The sequence below is a fragment of the Coenobita brevimanus genome, chromosome 117 (assembly GCF_032717465.1).
Source record: "Coenobita brevimanus isolate Jiangsu-jjx chromosome 117, ASM3271746v2, whole genome shotgun sequence".
Lineage (NCBI taxonomy): Eukaryota > Metazoa > Arthropoda > Malacostraca > Decapoda > Coenobitidae > Coenobita > Coenobita brevimanus.
The window spans coordinates 8,186,809-8,201,799 of NC_137070.1; the positions used below are offsets into that span (position 1 = coordinate 8,186,809).

Here is a 14,991-nt window from a genome sequence, read left to right on the forward strand (position 1 = left end):
GATCATCTGCATAACAGAGGAGGGTGACACCATATCACGGCCGTATCTCCCGAATCGCACCCCGACCAATGGCGTTCAGAGGCACGTGATCCGGGAGACGTGATCCAGGAGACTGCACATGCTTACTCCAACTATTCATTCCCCTTTTTGTGTGATATTCTCCCCACAGCATGGTGGGGAACGGGCAAACAAAGAGCTCGTCACGGGAAAAAAGCAAATAAAAGCAGACAAAATGACGGAAAAAAAAAAAAAAAAAAAGTAAAGCAGAAACGGCAGCCAGAATAAAGACGAGGCAAGGGCGGCAAACAGGCAAGGGGCAACTGCAGAGGATGGAAGTGGGCAGTGACTGATGGAAGGCAGCAGGATTACGATAGCAGTCTGACTGCGATGTAGTGGACCAATGCAGCCCTAGGTGGATCAAACTCGCCCTCACGGATCACGGCTTCCTGAGATGGAGAAAGGGAGTTGGAAAGATACACCTCACGGAAATCCTTGTACAAATGCCGATAGACATGTGGCAATGTGTCCTGGTCGTTAATAGGATCCGTGAGGTCGTATAAGAGTTCTTCTAAGTCCGTATCCGTGCGGGCGTCGAGTGTAGCGATGTCAGAAAGGGGCGGTAGAAGAGCCTCGAGGCGGCGTGCGACAGTGGAGGGGTCAGCCTTGTCCTTCCCCCCTTTCTTCTTCGATTTTTTCCTCTTCTCCTTAGGTGGAGGGGGAGAAGAGGGGCGAGCAATGGCAGCAGGCGGTGGTGGAGGAGGAAGAGGAAGAGGCACCTCCTCTTCGTCAGGAGCAGATGGAGAAGGCAAGGAGGAGGGCTCTGCTTCGTCCAGATGGACGGAAGGGACGGGAGAAGAGACACGCTCCCCCTCAGCTCCTGACGAAGGGAGGTGAACCTCCACGACTGTCTCTCCATGCTCAAGTTCCATGGCCTGTAACGGTTCCGGGTCGGTAAGGAGTGGTTCGGTGGTGGTAGTGCCAGTCGCCCTGTTGAGAGGGGCATCCAGCCTCAGCCGTTTCCGCGGTGTTGTGCGGGGAGGTGGAGGCTGCGGCCGCCGGGCCTGACGCTCCTGACGAGGGGGGTGACGAGGATCGCGGGTGAAGCTCCGGGGAATAGCAAGGCGTGGAAGGCCGTTCTCCTTAAAGATTTGAGGAAGGAGAACAGCCAGAACCGCCTTACTACCCCCACTAAAAGCTTCAGCCGTCGCGATACACATCGCAACGAGTGTGTTAGTATCGCCAGAACTCCCAGGACCCCTAGGCTGGCGTCTCGGGGCCGGGGGGCGGCGCCGTGCATGAGCAGAGCCCTGCACGGCAACACCACCCGGTCCAGTGACATCCGTAGCCTCGGGACCCTTGGCAGCCTGAACGATACGAAACTCCACTGTCTCCCCATCGCCAAGAGAGCGCTGGAAAAACCGTGGATTAGGTACAGCGATCCCAGAGACGTGGACGAATACATCAGAGCCAGTATCCTGGCGCCTGATGAACCCGTAACACGCTCTCATGTTGTACCACTTCACGGTTCCCCGGATGGTAGAGGCTCCTGACGGCTCGGATCTGCTACCGGGTGCCCCCCTCAACGGGTCGAAGGCGTGAGCAGGTGAAGCAGGTGTCTCAGTTGGCTCGGGCATAGTGGCGACTGGCCAGGCCAAGCAGAGAGGAAATTCATTCCCCAGCTGTTGACTAGACTCAGCTTACTCACCTACAACTTACTCACCTCGATCTGCTCACTTTCCGTGACAGATCTATCTCATTGATAGACTTGGTCCTACTCTGGAAGGTCTGTTAGGCCCGCCCAGTAGATGCCCTGGTGAGGACGACGCCGAACCCTGAGGCTATGTGCACGAGGGGGCCCCGTTCTGGGGTGGTTTAGTACTTACCAGGGTGGGCTTGCTCGTGACAGGCTTAGGGAACTGGGTCACTCCTTTGATCTGGCAAGTGATCACCCCCTTTAGAGGGGGGGGGGAGTATAGGTAAAAGCCCGAGTTCATTGGTAGGTGGACCTTTTAGGTGGCCTGTTAGGGGGCAATTCTAGGACATAATAATTGATCAACATGCTAACATGCCTAGAATCAAAATAAAGCATAGAAACAGCAAACTTCGCAGTACCCAGTTGGAGCTGCTGGAGCTGCTGTCACAGCACAACATCCCAACATATAAAGTAATTGCTACCAATGACTCTTTGATTCTGCTCATCAGTGATGAAAAGAATGCAGACAAGTTGCTCACTGGTGAATGCAACCAAGATCTTGTTGCTAAAGGGTATGAGCCAGTAATACCACCACAACTAAGAGTGAAGAAGTCTGTAGTAATCAAAAATGTGGATGACATAATATACGAGAATGATGAGGCAGAAATCAAGAAAAGAAATAGCCACCTGCAATCCATACTTGCAGGAAGATGACGTTGAGGATGTTTACAAATTCCCTAAATCAAAAACCATTAAAGTAACATTTAAACAAGTTGCTCAAGCAGAAAAAGCTACTGATTCTGGACTTAAAATGTTCTACCTAAGTGTTCCTAGCCACAGAATAAAGCAGGAACAATTCTACCCGATCATGACTTGCTATAAATGTTATGCTGTGGAGGAACACCTGACTAAAGACTGCCCACAGCCCAAGGAATTCCAAGTGTGCTCACTGTGTAGCAGCAGTAAGCATATTTGGAAAGATTGCAAAGCCCACACAAAAACCTGTGTAAACTGCAATGGCATGTCCCAAGAGAAAAAAGGCAGTACAGGAAAAAAGGAAGACAGCAGAACAACAACAACAACAAACCAACCAAACCCGAACCTACAGTGCTGTCACTTCTGCTTCCAGCACTAGCCCACCCAGTGCAAACAACACAGCCTTTCCACAACTTCCTGTTCCTCCCAGCACTATACTTTATTGCATATATGAGGCACATGTCCATAATGCAGCACAACCAGGAACATATGCCACTATACTCAATAATCTGTTCAAAGTAAATGGAGTCCCCACAGTAAAAGCTCCTAACAATCCCCCTTCAAATGACATAATCAACAAACAACTAAACACTGTAAACGCAACAAACACCTCATCTGCCAGCACTAATAACTCAAACACACACAATGATAATGACACTCATAGCACTTCCCAACATACCAACAAACCACAGAGAGCACAAACCCCCCTCCCAGATTTGGACAACAACTCTCCTACCCACCATTCCCGTTCTCCATCACCAAGCCACTCTATTACCTCTGATACCACAGATGTCTCTACTGATGAATCTCATACTGACTCAGATGAGGAGGAGCATGAACAACAACAAACAAATGAGAATGATCACGAGCAAATAAACACAAAAGAAATGACAGGAGCTACCTCATACCATGACAACACAAATGCAAAACAACTGGGAGAAATTACCCTAATCAGCATACCATCAGTCATACAACAGCTCACAAACGGTAGAGTGAATAAAGTAGAGGTTGCACATTCAATAAAGAAAGCCGTCATTAAGATCAGGCATGACACAAAACTGGAAGATGACGCAATCTACCGTCTTTTCACTGAGAACAAAATCGATATACAGACTTGTTCTACATTTTCAGTGGACAAAAACAAACTAAAAAACACTCCCACATATCTCTCATGAAGCCTCCACCAGACCAGCAAGGACCACACGTTCCAATAAGCCACAGTTATGAACACCATCAAAGTTATTCAACACAATGTCTTGAATTGGGCCACTCACAAACATACCTTGATAACTGTCTATAAAACAATACAGCCCGATATTATACTTATTAATAGTCATGGAGTCAAGGACAGTGATAGCCTTAAAATCTATGGCTACACTGTTCATAAAAGAAACACTAGTGGCGAGAATAGTGATGGGTCTGCTATCGCAATCAAACATGGACTGACATATAAATTACATGACGATTTTATTACTGACTTCCTTGCCATAACTATACAGACAACGACTGGACCAATACAAATAGCGACTACTTACATTCCCCCCCGACGACCATTCCTCTCCTTCCCAGACGCCCATAAATTACTGTATGACAGTGACCCGACATACTTACTAGGTGACCTTAACGCTAAACACACAGCACTAGGAGACAGATATGACAACACAGTAGGACGAAACATCATGACATTCATTAACAATGGTAGGGCAATTCATGCTGGACCTAACTTCCCCACATTCATTAGACAAGACTGCTCCACTTCACCTGACATCATTTTGACTAATAATCAGGCACATCATCACATATACTCACAACCTGGCCACATGACCACCTCTGACCACATACCCATTATCCTGACTATCTCATCATCACCCATTCATATTCCTGCATCACCCAGACTAAACTACCGACTAGCTGACTGGAATAATTTCAGGACTACAGCAGAGAATGCCCTCCCAGACACAACCCCACTTGACAACACGACTTTAGAGGACATAGACACAGCGTTAGAACAGTGGTTCTCGGCAATTAAGACGGGGATTGCGGCCTCAATACCCATGACAACAACAAGAATAATAAACGCACAAAGACACTCACCTGAATTACAAGCACTGCAGACACAATACACACGACTGTACAACCTAGCCAGACGACAAGGACTGACATATGACGAATACCGTGAATACAGACAAATACAAGAACAAATAAAAACACTTTGCAGACGACTCACCAACGATCACTGGAACCACAAAATTTTACAGTTGACAAATAAATATCAAGAACCTGCAACATTTTGGAAGGAAATAAGACTACTTAAAGGAACAGACAAACAACCCACTCCATACATCACAGATGAACAAGGTAACAAAATTCATGACACCCAAGACCAGTTGGATCTTTTCACTCAACACTGGAGAGATGTCTTCCGCATCTCTGATGACGAAAACGACGACTTTGACGATGACAATGAACACAGAATATTACAACTTTTACACAACAGACACAGGACATACCCACATGACACAGCAGACTTCTCCAGACTGACGCATGACAACCCCCTCATCAGACCTATCACTATTGTTGAACTCAGGGCAGTTGTTATTAAAACCAAAAACACCGCACCGGGAAGATCAGGAATAAACAAACAAGTAATTCAAGAGTGCTCCCAGACATTAATTGAAAGACTCCTAGAAATATTTAATGCTTCATTATCAGCCGGTTATTACCCAGACCGGCTGAAGGAAGCCATAATAACTTTAATTCCCAAGTCCAACAAAAAGACCATGACGCCAGCAAACTTTCGACCCATTTCGCTGCTGGAAGTTCCTGGGAAAATGTTTGAAAGGATAATAAATAACAGACTTAGACATTACCTGGAAACAAACAGACTGCACAATCCAAGACAGTATGGCTTTAGACCACGCCATGACACCACAAAAGCCATAGCCATCGCGTATGAAACCATTGCCCAGACTTTGTCAAATAAACATCAATGCTGCCTGGTCCTTCGGGATGTCAGTAAGGCATTCGACAAAGTCTGGCATGATGGCCTTAAACATAAACTCTTATAACTTGACCTTCCATTAATACTAGAAAAATTCCTGTGTGATTTTATTACTGATAGGACGGCACGAATAAAACATAAGAACAAAATAGGGGACATAATACAACTTGAAAGCGGGGTGCCACAAGGAAGCGTCATCTCTCCCACCCTTTACATCTTGTACACGAGAGATATGCCCCCTCCCCCACATGACTGCCTCGATATAATGTATGCCGACGATGTCACACAAATAATAACATACCCAGGACGCTCGAAGGCCATGATGGCCAATAAAATATCCCGAGAAAGCGCAAGAATAAATAATTATGAAAAACTATGGAAGATCAGAACAAATCAAAATAAATTCAAAATAATTCCTATAGCACAGTTCAACATGCGGAATATCATTGTAGACGGGGATATGATAAATACTACTAATGAGGGCACTATGCTGGGCCTTACCATCACCTCCAGAGGTATCATTAAACAGGCGAATAATATAACTAACAGAGGCAAAATCATGCTATCAAATCTATACCGCTTCCGTTCACTATCTGTTAAAATTAAAACTCACCTAGCAAAAGCGTTCCTCCTCCCAGTCCTCGAATACCCTCCAGTGCCACTAAACATCATATCAAGAACACAGAAACTTAAACATCAAAGGATACTAAACAAAGCTCTAAGGTTTGTATATAATGATCGTTACCCTTACGATCACACTACCATCCAGCTACATAACAACTGCAAGCTAAATCCATTAAACCTAAGAGTACACAAAAGAGCAACTAAAATATGGACAACACTGGAAGAGGCCGGGAGTATTGAACAATTTATCAACGGAGAATATAGGCGGACGCACCAGTGGTTCCCCAGCTCCCTGCATAATTTGCAAGAAGATCCAGACCCCTTATACACAGCCTGAAAAAGAAAGAAAGGTACATTAATGAACAGAAATATAAGCACCAAACCCTCCTACTCCGCTAATCCCCACACCGTAAATCCCTAGCCCGTTTAATCCCCCACCACCCCGCTATAATTCCCGCCAGTTTAATCCCCCACCACCCCGCTATAATTCCCGCCAGTTTAATCCCCCACCACCCCGCTATAATTCCCGCCAGTTTAATCCCCCACCACCCCGCTATAATCCCCGCTACCTCCCCCCGCTACACCGCCTACACTACCGCATTCCTTTCCCGTCTTCACTACGAAGTATACCGCATTCCTTTCCTCCTCTACCTTACCCTCCTCCCCCCAAGAACCCGTTAGGCCACCACCCCCACCCTTACCCTACCACCCTACTACCCCAGACCCCGAGGCTATAAACTTGTCAGCCTCAGCTCTCCCCTCCTGAAAAAAAAAAAAAAAAAAAAAAATGAGGTGTAACCGAGACCAAATAAGTGGAATCGGCCCTCCAAATATATAAAATATATAAAATAAAATAATAAATAAATAAACAGATAAAAAAGATGTATGAATGTTTGTGTCAATATGAAAAAAAGGAAAAAAAAGAAAAATAAATAAATAGATAAATAAAATAGAATAAAAAAATAAATAAATAAACAACATCAGATGAAAACAAAAGTGAATGCCACATTTTCACCAAACACAATACCACATATGAGGACACCTGCAAGCCATCAAGCCCTCTCTTGCACAAATAAAATATTGAGATGGGAGCAGCGAGAATCTATATATAAATAAACAAGAACATGATCAGCCACAGCAATGGGGACAGCCCCCACACTTTCTTTCTCTGACTTTCTTTCTTCACTTCCCCCACACTGTTTTCTTACTACTTCTTATCTTCTTTCTCTCACTTTTCTATCCCAAGTATAGTATAGTCCCCCATGTCGACTCAGTCTCTCGCTCGCTCCCGCACCGTGCACATAGTACCGTCTGACTCGTCAGCGACGCCATGCCACCCAAGACCTCCGGAAAGGCTGCTAAGAAGGCTGGCAAGGCCCAGAAGGCCATTGCCAAGGGAGACAAGAAGAAGAAGCGTAGGAGGAAGGAGAGCTACAGCATCTACATCTACAAAGTGCTCAAGCAGGTCCACCCTGACACCGGCGTTTCCTCCAAGGCGATGTCTATCATGAACTCTTTCGTGAATGACATCTTCGAGCGCATTGCTGCAGAGGCTTCACGCCTGGCACACTACAACAAGCGTTCAACCATCACCAGCCGGGAGATCCAGACGGCCGTCAGGCTGCTCCTCCCTGGCGAGCTGGCCAAGCACGCCGTGTCTGAAGGCACCAAGGCTGTCACCAAGTACACCTCCTCAAAGTAGAGAGGTTACACTCTTGGCCATTTCAACATTTCCGGCTCCAATCGGAGCCACAAGATTTTCGATAAAAAGGGGAAAGACAGACTTACAAATTATCCTCTCAGGGACTCTGGTTTATCGACCTTTTTCTTCTCTCTCTCTTTCTTTCTTTCTTTTATCCCTTCATGTCTTTCTTTCTTCCTTTTTTCCCTTCATGTCTTTCTTTCTTTCTTTTCCGCAACGGTGGTTTGGGATGGGCACAATCGAAATGTTTTGAACTAGGGTTGGGGGTTAAAACAATAGAGTCAAAATAAAAGAGTAAATATGGGCGTGCGCGCCTTCTTCATCGGGAGAACCAACAACAACAACGCACCGTCGCCCCAAGAAGTGACGGCACAGTTTCAGATTGCTTCGGTCACGCTCCACTCCCATACGTTCTATGAAAACAGTGAATATAAGGTAAACATTCAATGCCTTCATCACGTCATGCCAAATAACGTATTTATTATACCGTGAAAATAGGGATGTAAGATGAATCACAGGAGGCAGTGATATATTAGATGGTAACACTTAGTTATCTTTCCCGATTTGAATGAATGTGAAATGTATTAAGTTCGCGCGCGGTGGCTAGTACCCCTATAACTCCCGGTCACTGTGTGTGTGTGTGTGTGTGTGTGTGTGTGTGTGTGTGTTTAATAAACTCTAATCTCCTGCTCAACAGAAAATGCTTTGTTGGAAGTTTTGAACTCAATGATTTGTTTATGAACCTCTGCATTTTATTACTCTTGCGAATCGATTATCCACTGAGGATATCAGACACTGACAGAAGGTAGCATTCTCCAAGGAGCTCCGACTCTGATGTACGGTATTTTTTTTTTTTTTTTTTTTTTTTCCCCCACCGATAGCCCTCTGTCTTATATGAAATAATCCGGAGATTTTTCTTCATGGGAAAATGGCCAAAGGCAGTGCAATAACTGCATGTCCTTGAGTGAATGTTATCTCCTTTCGTGCGTGTTGATCGAAACATTTAAAATAGCTTACTGGCTTACGCCTCCTTCCCTCTTTCTGTCGTCGTCCATGGAGACATTGGAAACGGAACTAAATGACTTGAAATTATTCCCTAGTATTGTCAGGGAAAATTATTTTATAACTAATAATTAATCATTTCCAATGTTCATTGAAGCTCCCTTTGTTCAGTCTTACGCTACCCAAAAATCACTGCCTGTTACCATGCTAGATTTGAACTCCACAACATAATTATTCCCGACTCTCCCTGAGCGACAGTTGTGAAATATCAATTAGTTCCGTTTACGAATTCCTATTATCGTAACTAACCAACTGCTTCCTACAATAATTTGGAAATATACAGATAACTGGTCATGGATTTATTGTTTTTTGTAACAATTTTACGTATTAGGTTTCACCTCGTACAGATATAAGGAAGAGTATGGACACTATCGCTGACCGAAAACTTCTGGATACTCCGCCAGCACTTCTTAGGCCGACTGTACCAACCAACACACTCAACAGGCGTACAGTAAATACAGGCATGACATCGTATCATGCATATTCATGTCAGTCTACAATCTGTACGTACATACACCAACACATGTGCACAAATACATTTATACTGTATACGCAGTGACCTACACATGTACGTACACACTAAGTGTACATACACACAAGCCCTCATACGTCCGTACACACAGACATACATGCTCACAGAGGCACACATACGTACGGTATAAACATACAACCTACATACATACATACATACATACACACGCTCAACTGCAGGTAAAAATCGATGGGTTCAGGTTCACTTTCTCTCTCTCTCGCTTTCTCAGTGTATTAACTGAAGGATTTACCGTGCGTTCGTGGCCACTGTCAAACCTTCATAACGGGTACAGAGACTCTCCTAATATGCAGCGGGAATGCCTTTCTCCTTGTTCAAACCTGTGTACGTTTATGAGGGCGTGACTGAATCGATCAGGAAGTAAACGAAACAGGCAAATAACGACAACAAAAACTGCGACGTTAACAACAGATCAACAAAAGAAATAAACGAATAGGCAAGTTGCCCCTCCTCCCCCCCCCCCAAAAAAAAAGGAAATGAATGATTGAAAAAATGATGAATGAATGAATGCATGTATGTAACTATATAAGTACAGTTCATTCGTCCGTTTGTGTGTGTGTGTGTGTGTGTGTCCTCATACGTCCGTACACACAGACATACATGCTCACAAAGACACACAAATACATAGGTACAGTATAAACATACATACACGAGCACAACTGCAGCAGGCGAAAATCGATGGGTTCAGGTTCACTTTTTTTTTTTTTTTTTTTTCCAGCATAGTAACTGAAGGATTCACCGTGCGTTCATGACGGATAGATAGCATCTCCTAATATGCAGCGGGAATGCCTTTCTCGTTGTGCAAACCTGTGTACCTTTATGAGGGCGTGAGTGAATCGATGAGTAAGTAAAAGAAACAGGCAAATAACGAAAACAAAAACTGCGACGTGAACAACAGATCAATAAAAGAAATAAACGAATAGGCAAGTATTCCCCCCCTTCAAAAAAAAAAATAAATAAATAAATGATTAAAAAAACAAACAAACAAACAAGAATAAATAAATGCATGTAGGTAAGTAATGGAGTTCATTTGTCTGTGTGTGTGTGTGTGTGTGTGTGTGTGTGCATGCTTCGCTGCGGAAAAGCAAGAGCTGATATATGGAAACCTAAACTGAGGGTCTGTCATCATCTCTCTTTGAAAAAGGGTTTTGGCCCTGAAAAGGGCCGAGATTTCTTTCGATCGAGGTGAGGGCTTTCTCGCCTTAGGCGCGCTCGCCACGGATGCGGCGGGCCAGCTGGATGTCCTTAGGCATGATTGTTACACGCTTGGCGTGGATGGCACACAGGTTGGTGTCCTCAAAGAGACCGACCAAATAGGCCTCAGACGCCTCCTGCAGAGCCATGACGGCAGAGGACTGGAAGCGCAGGTCAGTCTTGAAGTCCTGGGCAATCTCACGGACGAGACGCTGGAATGGCAGCTTCCTTATAAGCAGCTCAGTGCTCTTCTGGTAACGACGGATCTCACGCAGGGCCACAGTGCCAGGCCTGTAACGATGGGGTTTCTTGACGCCGCCGGTGGCAGGGGCGGACTTGCGAGCGGCCTTGGTGGCCAGCTGCTTGCGAGGGGCCTTGCCCCCAGTGGACTTGCGTGCAGTCTGCTTGGTACGAGCCATGGCTGAGCGTGACTGAGGGAGCGAGAAGAGCGAGAGTGTTGGCGCACCGCGCTTTTTGTTTGTTGATATTCGCCCCGCACATGTAGGGGCACGGGCAAACAGAGAGCCCGTCAGGGAAAAGTCGGAATTAAGCTCTCGAATCAGAGCAAAGCGGGAACAGCAGGCTGAAAGACGAGGGGAGCGGGAACAGCAGACTGAAGGCCGAGTGGAAGGCGGCAGGTGCATTGTAAGGTTCGATGGTCGGTGGTGAAGTACGTCTGGGCAAGAACCTATAGTTTGCTCATTATAGTCTGAGACGTCGGTATACTCTGAGTCGTGATCGATATCCTCATACAACTCCAGCTCCCCGAGTCCCCAAGGCGAGGTGGAACGCCTATATGTGAGTCTTGAAGGAACTGGCTGAGAGCTAGAGGTAAACCGCGTTCGAACCTGGCGGCGAGGAGCTCACGAGCATCGTCTGACTCGGCAGAGGATGGCAGAAGAAGGGCAGGTGAGAGGCTTGCAGGCGGCGGATCGGTGGTGGAAGTTGTGAGATCCACTCCCTCAGCAGCAGGTGGAAAAACTGGGGGGGAAGGGCCCTCGACATCGCGGTGGTTGGGCGAAACGGGGACGGCAGCCCTTTCCCCCTCGGCTGCAGACGGCAGGGCATGGATCTCAGCAACGGTGGTGATGGTGTCCAGCTCCATGGCCGTGATCGGTGCCGGGTCGGTAGGGGGAGAGGCAGACGAGCCAGTCGCCCTGTTGAGGGGTCCATCCAGGCACAGCCGTTTGCGCGGTGTATGGCGGGGCCGAGGTGGAGGTGGCCGGGACTTGGGCTGCGCAGGAGGCCGCCGGGGACGACGATCTGGGCGAGGGGCTGAATGTGTGTCTCCGACAAAGCTCTGGGGGATGACAAGTCTTGGTAGCCCGTTTTCCTCAAAGATCTGAGGGAGGAGAACGTGCAACAGAGCCTTGTCACCCCCACAGAAAGTAGCGACACACATCGAGACTAGATTAGTCTCCCCAGAACACCCAGGATCACGAGACTGGCGCCTCTGGGCCGTGGGGCGCCGCTGTGCATGGGCAGAGCCCTGCACAGCAGCACCTCCCGGCCCAGTGACGTCTGTAGCCTCGGGACCCTTGGGTGACTGACGGAGCCGAAACTCCACAGCCTCACCCTCGCCAAGAGAGCGCCGAAGGTGTCGGGGGTTAGGTGCAGCGATCCGGAGACTGTGGTTGGCGAGCGGGGTCGTCATCACTGTTGGTGCTGGGAGCGGAGCGGACACTCACCACTACTACTACTACTACTGGGTCTGAGCAGCAGCTGTAGACACTATGACTGGTCGAGGCAAAGGCGGCAAGGGTCTGGGCAAGGGAGGCGCCAAGCGACACCGCAACATGCTTCGTGACAACATCCAGGGCATCACCAAGCCTGCCATCCGTCGTCTGGCTCGTCGTGGCGGCGTGAAGCGTATCTCGGGCCTGATCTACGAGGAGACCCGCGGTGTTCTCAAGGTGTTCCTCGAGAACGTGATTCGCGATGCTGTCACCTACACTGAGCACGCCAAGCGCAAGACCGTGCCCGCGATGGACGTGGTGTACGCCCTGAAGCGACAAGGGCGCACCCTTTACGGCTTCGGCGGTTAAGAGGGTGCGTGCCTAACTGCATGGCACTATTCCACCTGGCCACGGCAAAGCACACAACAACAACAACAACCCCCGGACCTCTTTTAGAGGTCCACACCTAATTTCTGTGAAAGAGAATGAATGAAGGCATAGTAGTCTCAGTAAATGCAGACGTTGAGCAGGTTAGCTAGCACCAAATTTTTTTTTTTTTTTTTTTTTTTTTTAATGTAACGGATATGAAGACATGTAATGCAATCCAACCAACTCTTTACCACACCTAACATAACCAACCCTAACCTACCTGAACCATACCAAACCCTCTCTCTCTCTCTCTGGCAGTTATAAAAAAAAAAAAAAAAGGGGGGGGGTTAGGCAACTGTCAATTTTGCTTCTACATCTTCTAGTTTTAATGGACGTCTGCATACATATACATTATCACTTATTTTGCTGGGCCATTGCTTTCTCTGTCCCTCTGATCTCCCCCCCCCCCATTTCAGGAAAGCTTTCTCCATACCTATCAGGGCAATTTCCATCCTGTTGCGAGAGCATCTCCTCTGCTGTGCTCCGGGAGTCGCCTCCATAAATCGTGAAGGCAAATCCCACTATTCCAAGAGTACTTTCTGCCTTCATATGCACGTAGGAGCAGCAAACTTGGAAGGATGCACCTAGAGGAATAGAAGACACAGTCAGTCACGTCAGTGAGGCACCACACACACAGTGCATGCGATATGAATGCTCTAAGTGTTAGACAGACAGAATGTCTGCATATGAACAAGTTATCCCTTGAATTTGTCGCTGTCACGGCCGTGTTATCTAAGTGCCAAAAACCACCAAACACCCAACGTACAAACATTGCATAAAACCCCAAACAACCACAGAGGCCTGAAATAAAATTTAAATTGATACGGTTGGTACTTGCACCACCGCTAGTGCATTATATAGAAGAGGTGGTCGAGAAGGTGGCTGACACTCGCCTCCTCAACAGTTTCACTTGCTAAGCAGGCTCTACACTGGAGCTTCGCAGTTCGATGGCTGCTGTTGCTGCTGCTGCTGATTTTGATTATTATTATTATTATTAATCTTGATGATTATTATGATTATTAATGAATGAATGGTTGGATGGATTAATAGATAGATGGTGGTGGTGGTTTTTGATTTTATAGGAACTAGTTGTTTGTAAAACTACTGCTAATGACGAGAGAAATGAATGAATTGTATTTTCTTAATTATTCCTCTTATTTGGGGGTGTTAAATCCACCATGGTCGTCACCACACGGATAATATAATATATATATATATATATATATATATATATATATATATTGTTACGGTAGCGCCAGCCCGGGGCTATCACCAGACAATAACAAGGTAGTTTTAGATGATCGGCCTCCACTGCGTTTGTGAAAATAACGCAAACCCCGGCACTCACACTCCGTAAACTAGAGAAAAACTGCGCAACGAAAGAATTATCACTTAAGTACGCAACACTCTGTAACTTTGATAGTTAACAAATGGAACAGCCTACTCTATGGATCTAGCCTTCCACTATCGTCACTACCGGAAATAATACCTCGCCCGAGACAGTCTACAGGAACACCTCCCCACTTATTTCCGGTGGTGACGAATTTCTACCTAACCCGTGTCCAAGGGGGAACGCAGTTGATAGCTCACGATAGTTCTCTCCCACTAGCCTTGTGCAAGGAGATGGGATTGAACTGTGTAGGGGTTAGGGGTGTGTGTGTATGTATGCGTGTGTTGGGGAACGTTAATAAAGCGCAGCGAGAGGACTACGGTGAGCCAGATCTGGCCCTCCAAAGACAACACGGTCACAAAATCAAATAAATTAGCTACTTCCCTCAGTCCAGCAAACAAAAGAATAAAATAAACTTAAATGAAAACGCCAGCCCGGCACAAAAATGACTGGGGAGAGAGATGTACACACACACACGATACTGAAGCTGGTTGGGGAAGACACTCCACTGATGCTAGGCTCAGTGTGCAGCCAAGCGTGAACGCATGAATCAGATTAATAAGGAACTTAAATTCGTGCCCCTCTCTCTCTCTACAATGAATTGGGTACTTCTAATGCAAGCAAAACATCATTAAATATACTGGTAGCTCACATAAGCATACAATCAAAATATCTACAAATGCATTCTCAGCATGGTATTAAATAAAATGGCCCTCAGTGGCAGGAACAGAAAGAAACAAAGAACTTGTAACACTCGCTAATTTAAACCTGCAGAATGGCCAACACGGATACTGCATAATCCCCCTAGCCCAGCTGTAACGGCTACACCCGTGGGAACGGACAAGCCGACAGGCGTAACACGCCCTTCCCCAAGTTGGAAAATTTTCCGAGCCCTGGATCAAAATTTTCGAATC

At 46.6% G+C, this 14,991-nt stretch overlaps 2 protein-coding genes and 1 pseudogene across 2 annotated transcripts; 1 reads left to right on the forward strand and 2 right to left on the reverse strand.

Annotated features, from left to right (window-relative positions):
- Positions 1-365: 365 nt before the first annotated feature.
- Positions 366-1,634, reverse strand: LOC145389471 (Y-box-binding protein 1 pseudogene; annotated as a pseudogene).
- Positions 1,635-10,590: 8,956 nt separating this feature from the next.
- On the reverse strand, positions 10,591-11,001 carry LOC145418996 (histone H3). Its single transcript, XM_080287247.1, has one exon. It carries the CDS (start codon positions 10,999-11,001, stop codon positions 10,591-10,593), a length of 411 nt encoding a protein of 136 aa, XP_080143373.1.
- Positions 11,002-12,315: 1,314 nt separating this feature from the next.
- Positions 12,316-12,627, forward strand: LOC145418947 (histone H4-like). Its single transcript, XM_080287202.1, has one exon. The coding sequence runs from the start codon at positions 12,316-12,318 to the stop codon at positions 12,625-12,627; it is 312 nt and encodes a 103-aa protein (XP_080143328.1).
- The last annotated feature ends 2,364 nt before the right edge of the window (positions 12,628-14,991 follow it).

Bases quoted from the DNA above. Each gene is read 5' to 3' on its own strand.
- LOC145418996 (XM_080287247.1), bottom strand. From the start codon at position 11,001: ATGGCTCGTACCAAGCAGACTGCACGCAAGTCCACTGGGGGCAAGGCC.
- LOC145418947 (XM_080287202.1), top strand. From the start codon at position 12,316: ATGACTGGTCGAGGCAAAGGCGGCAAGGGTCTGGGCAAGGGAGGCGCC.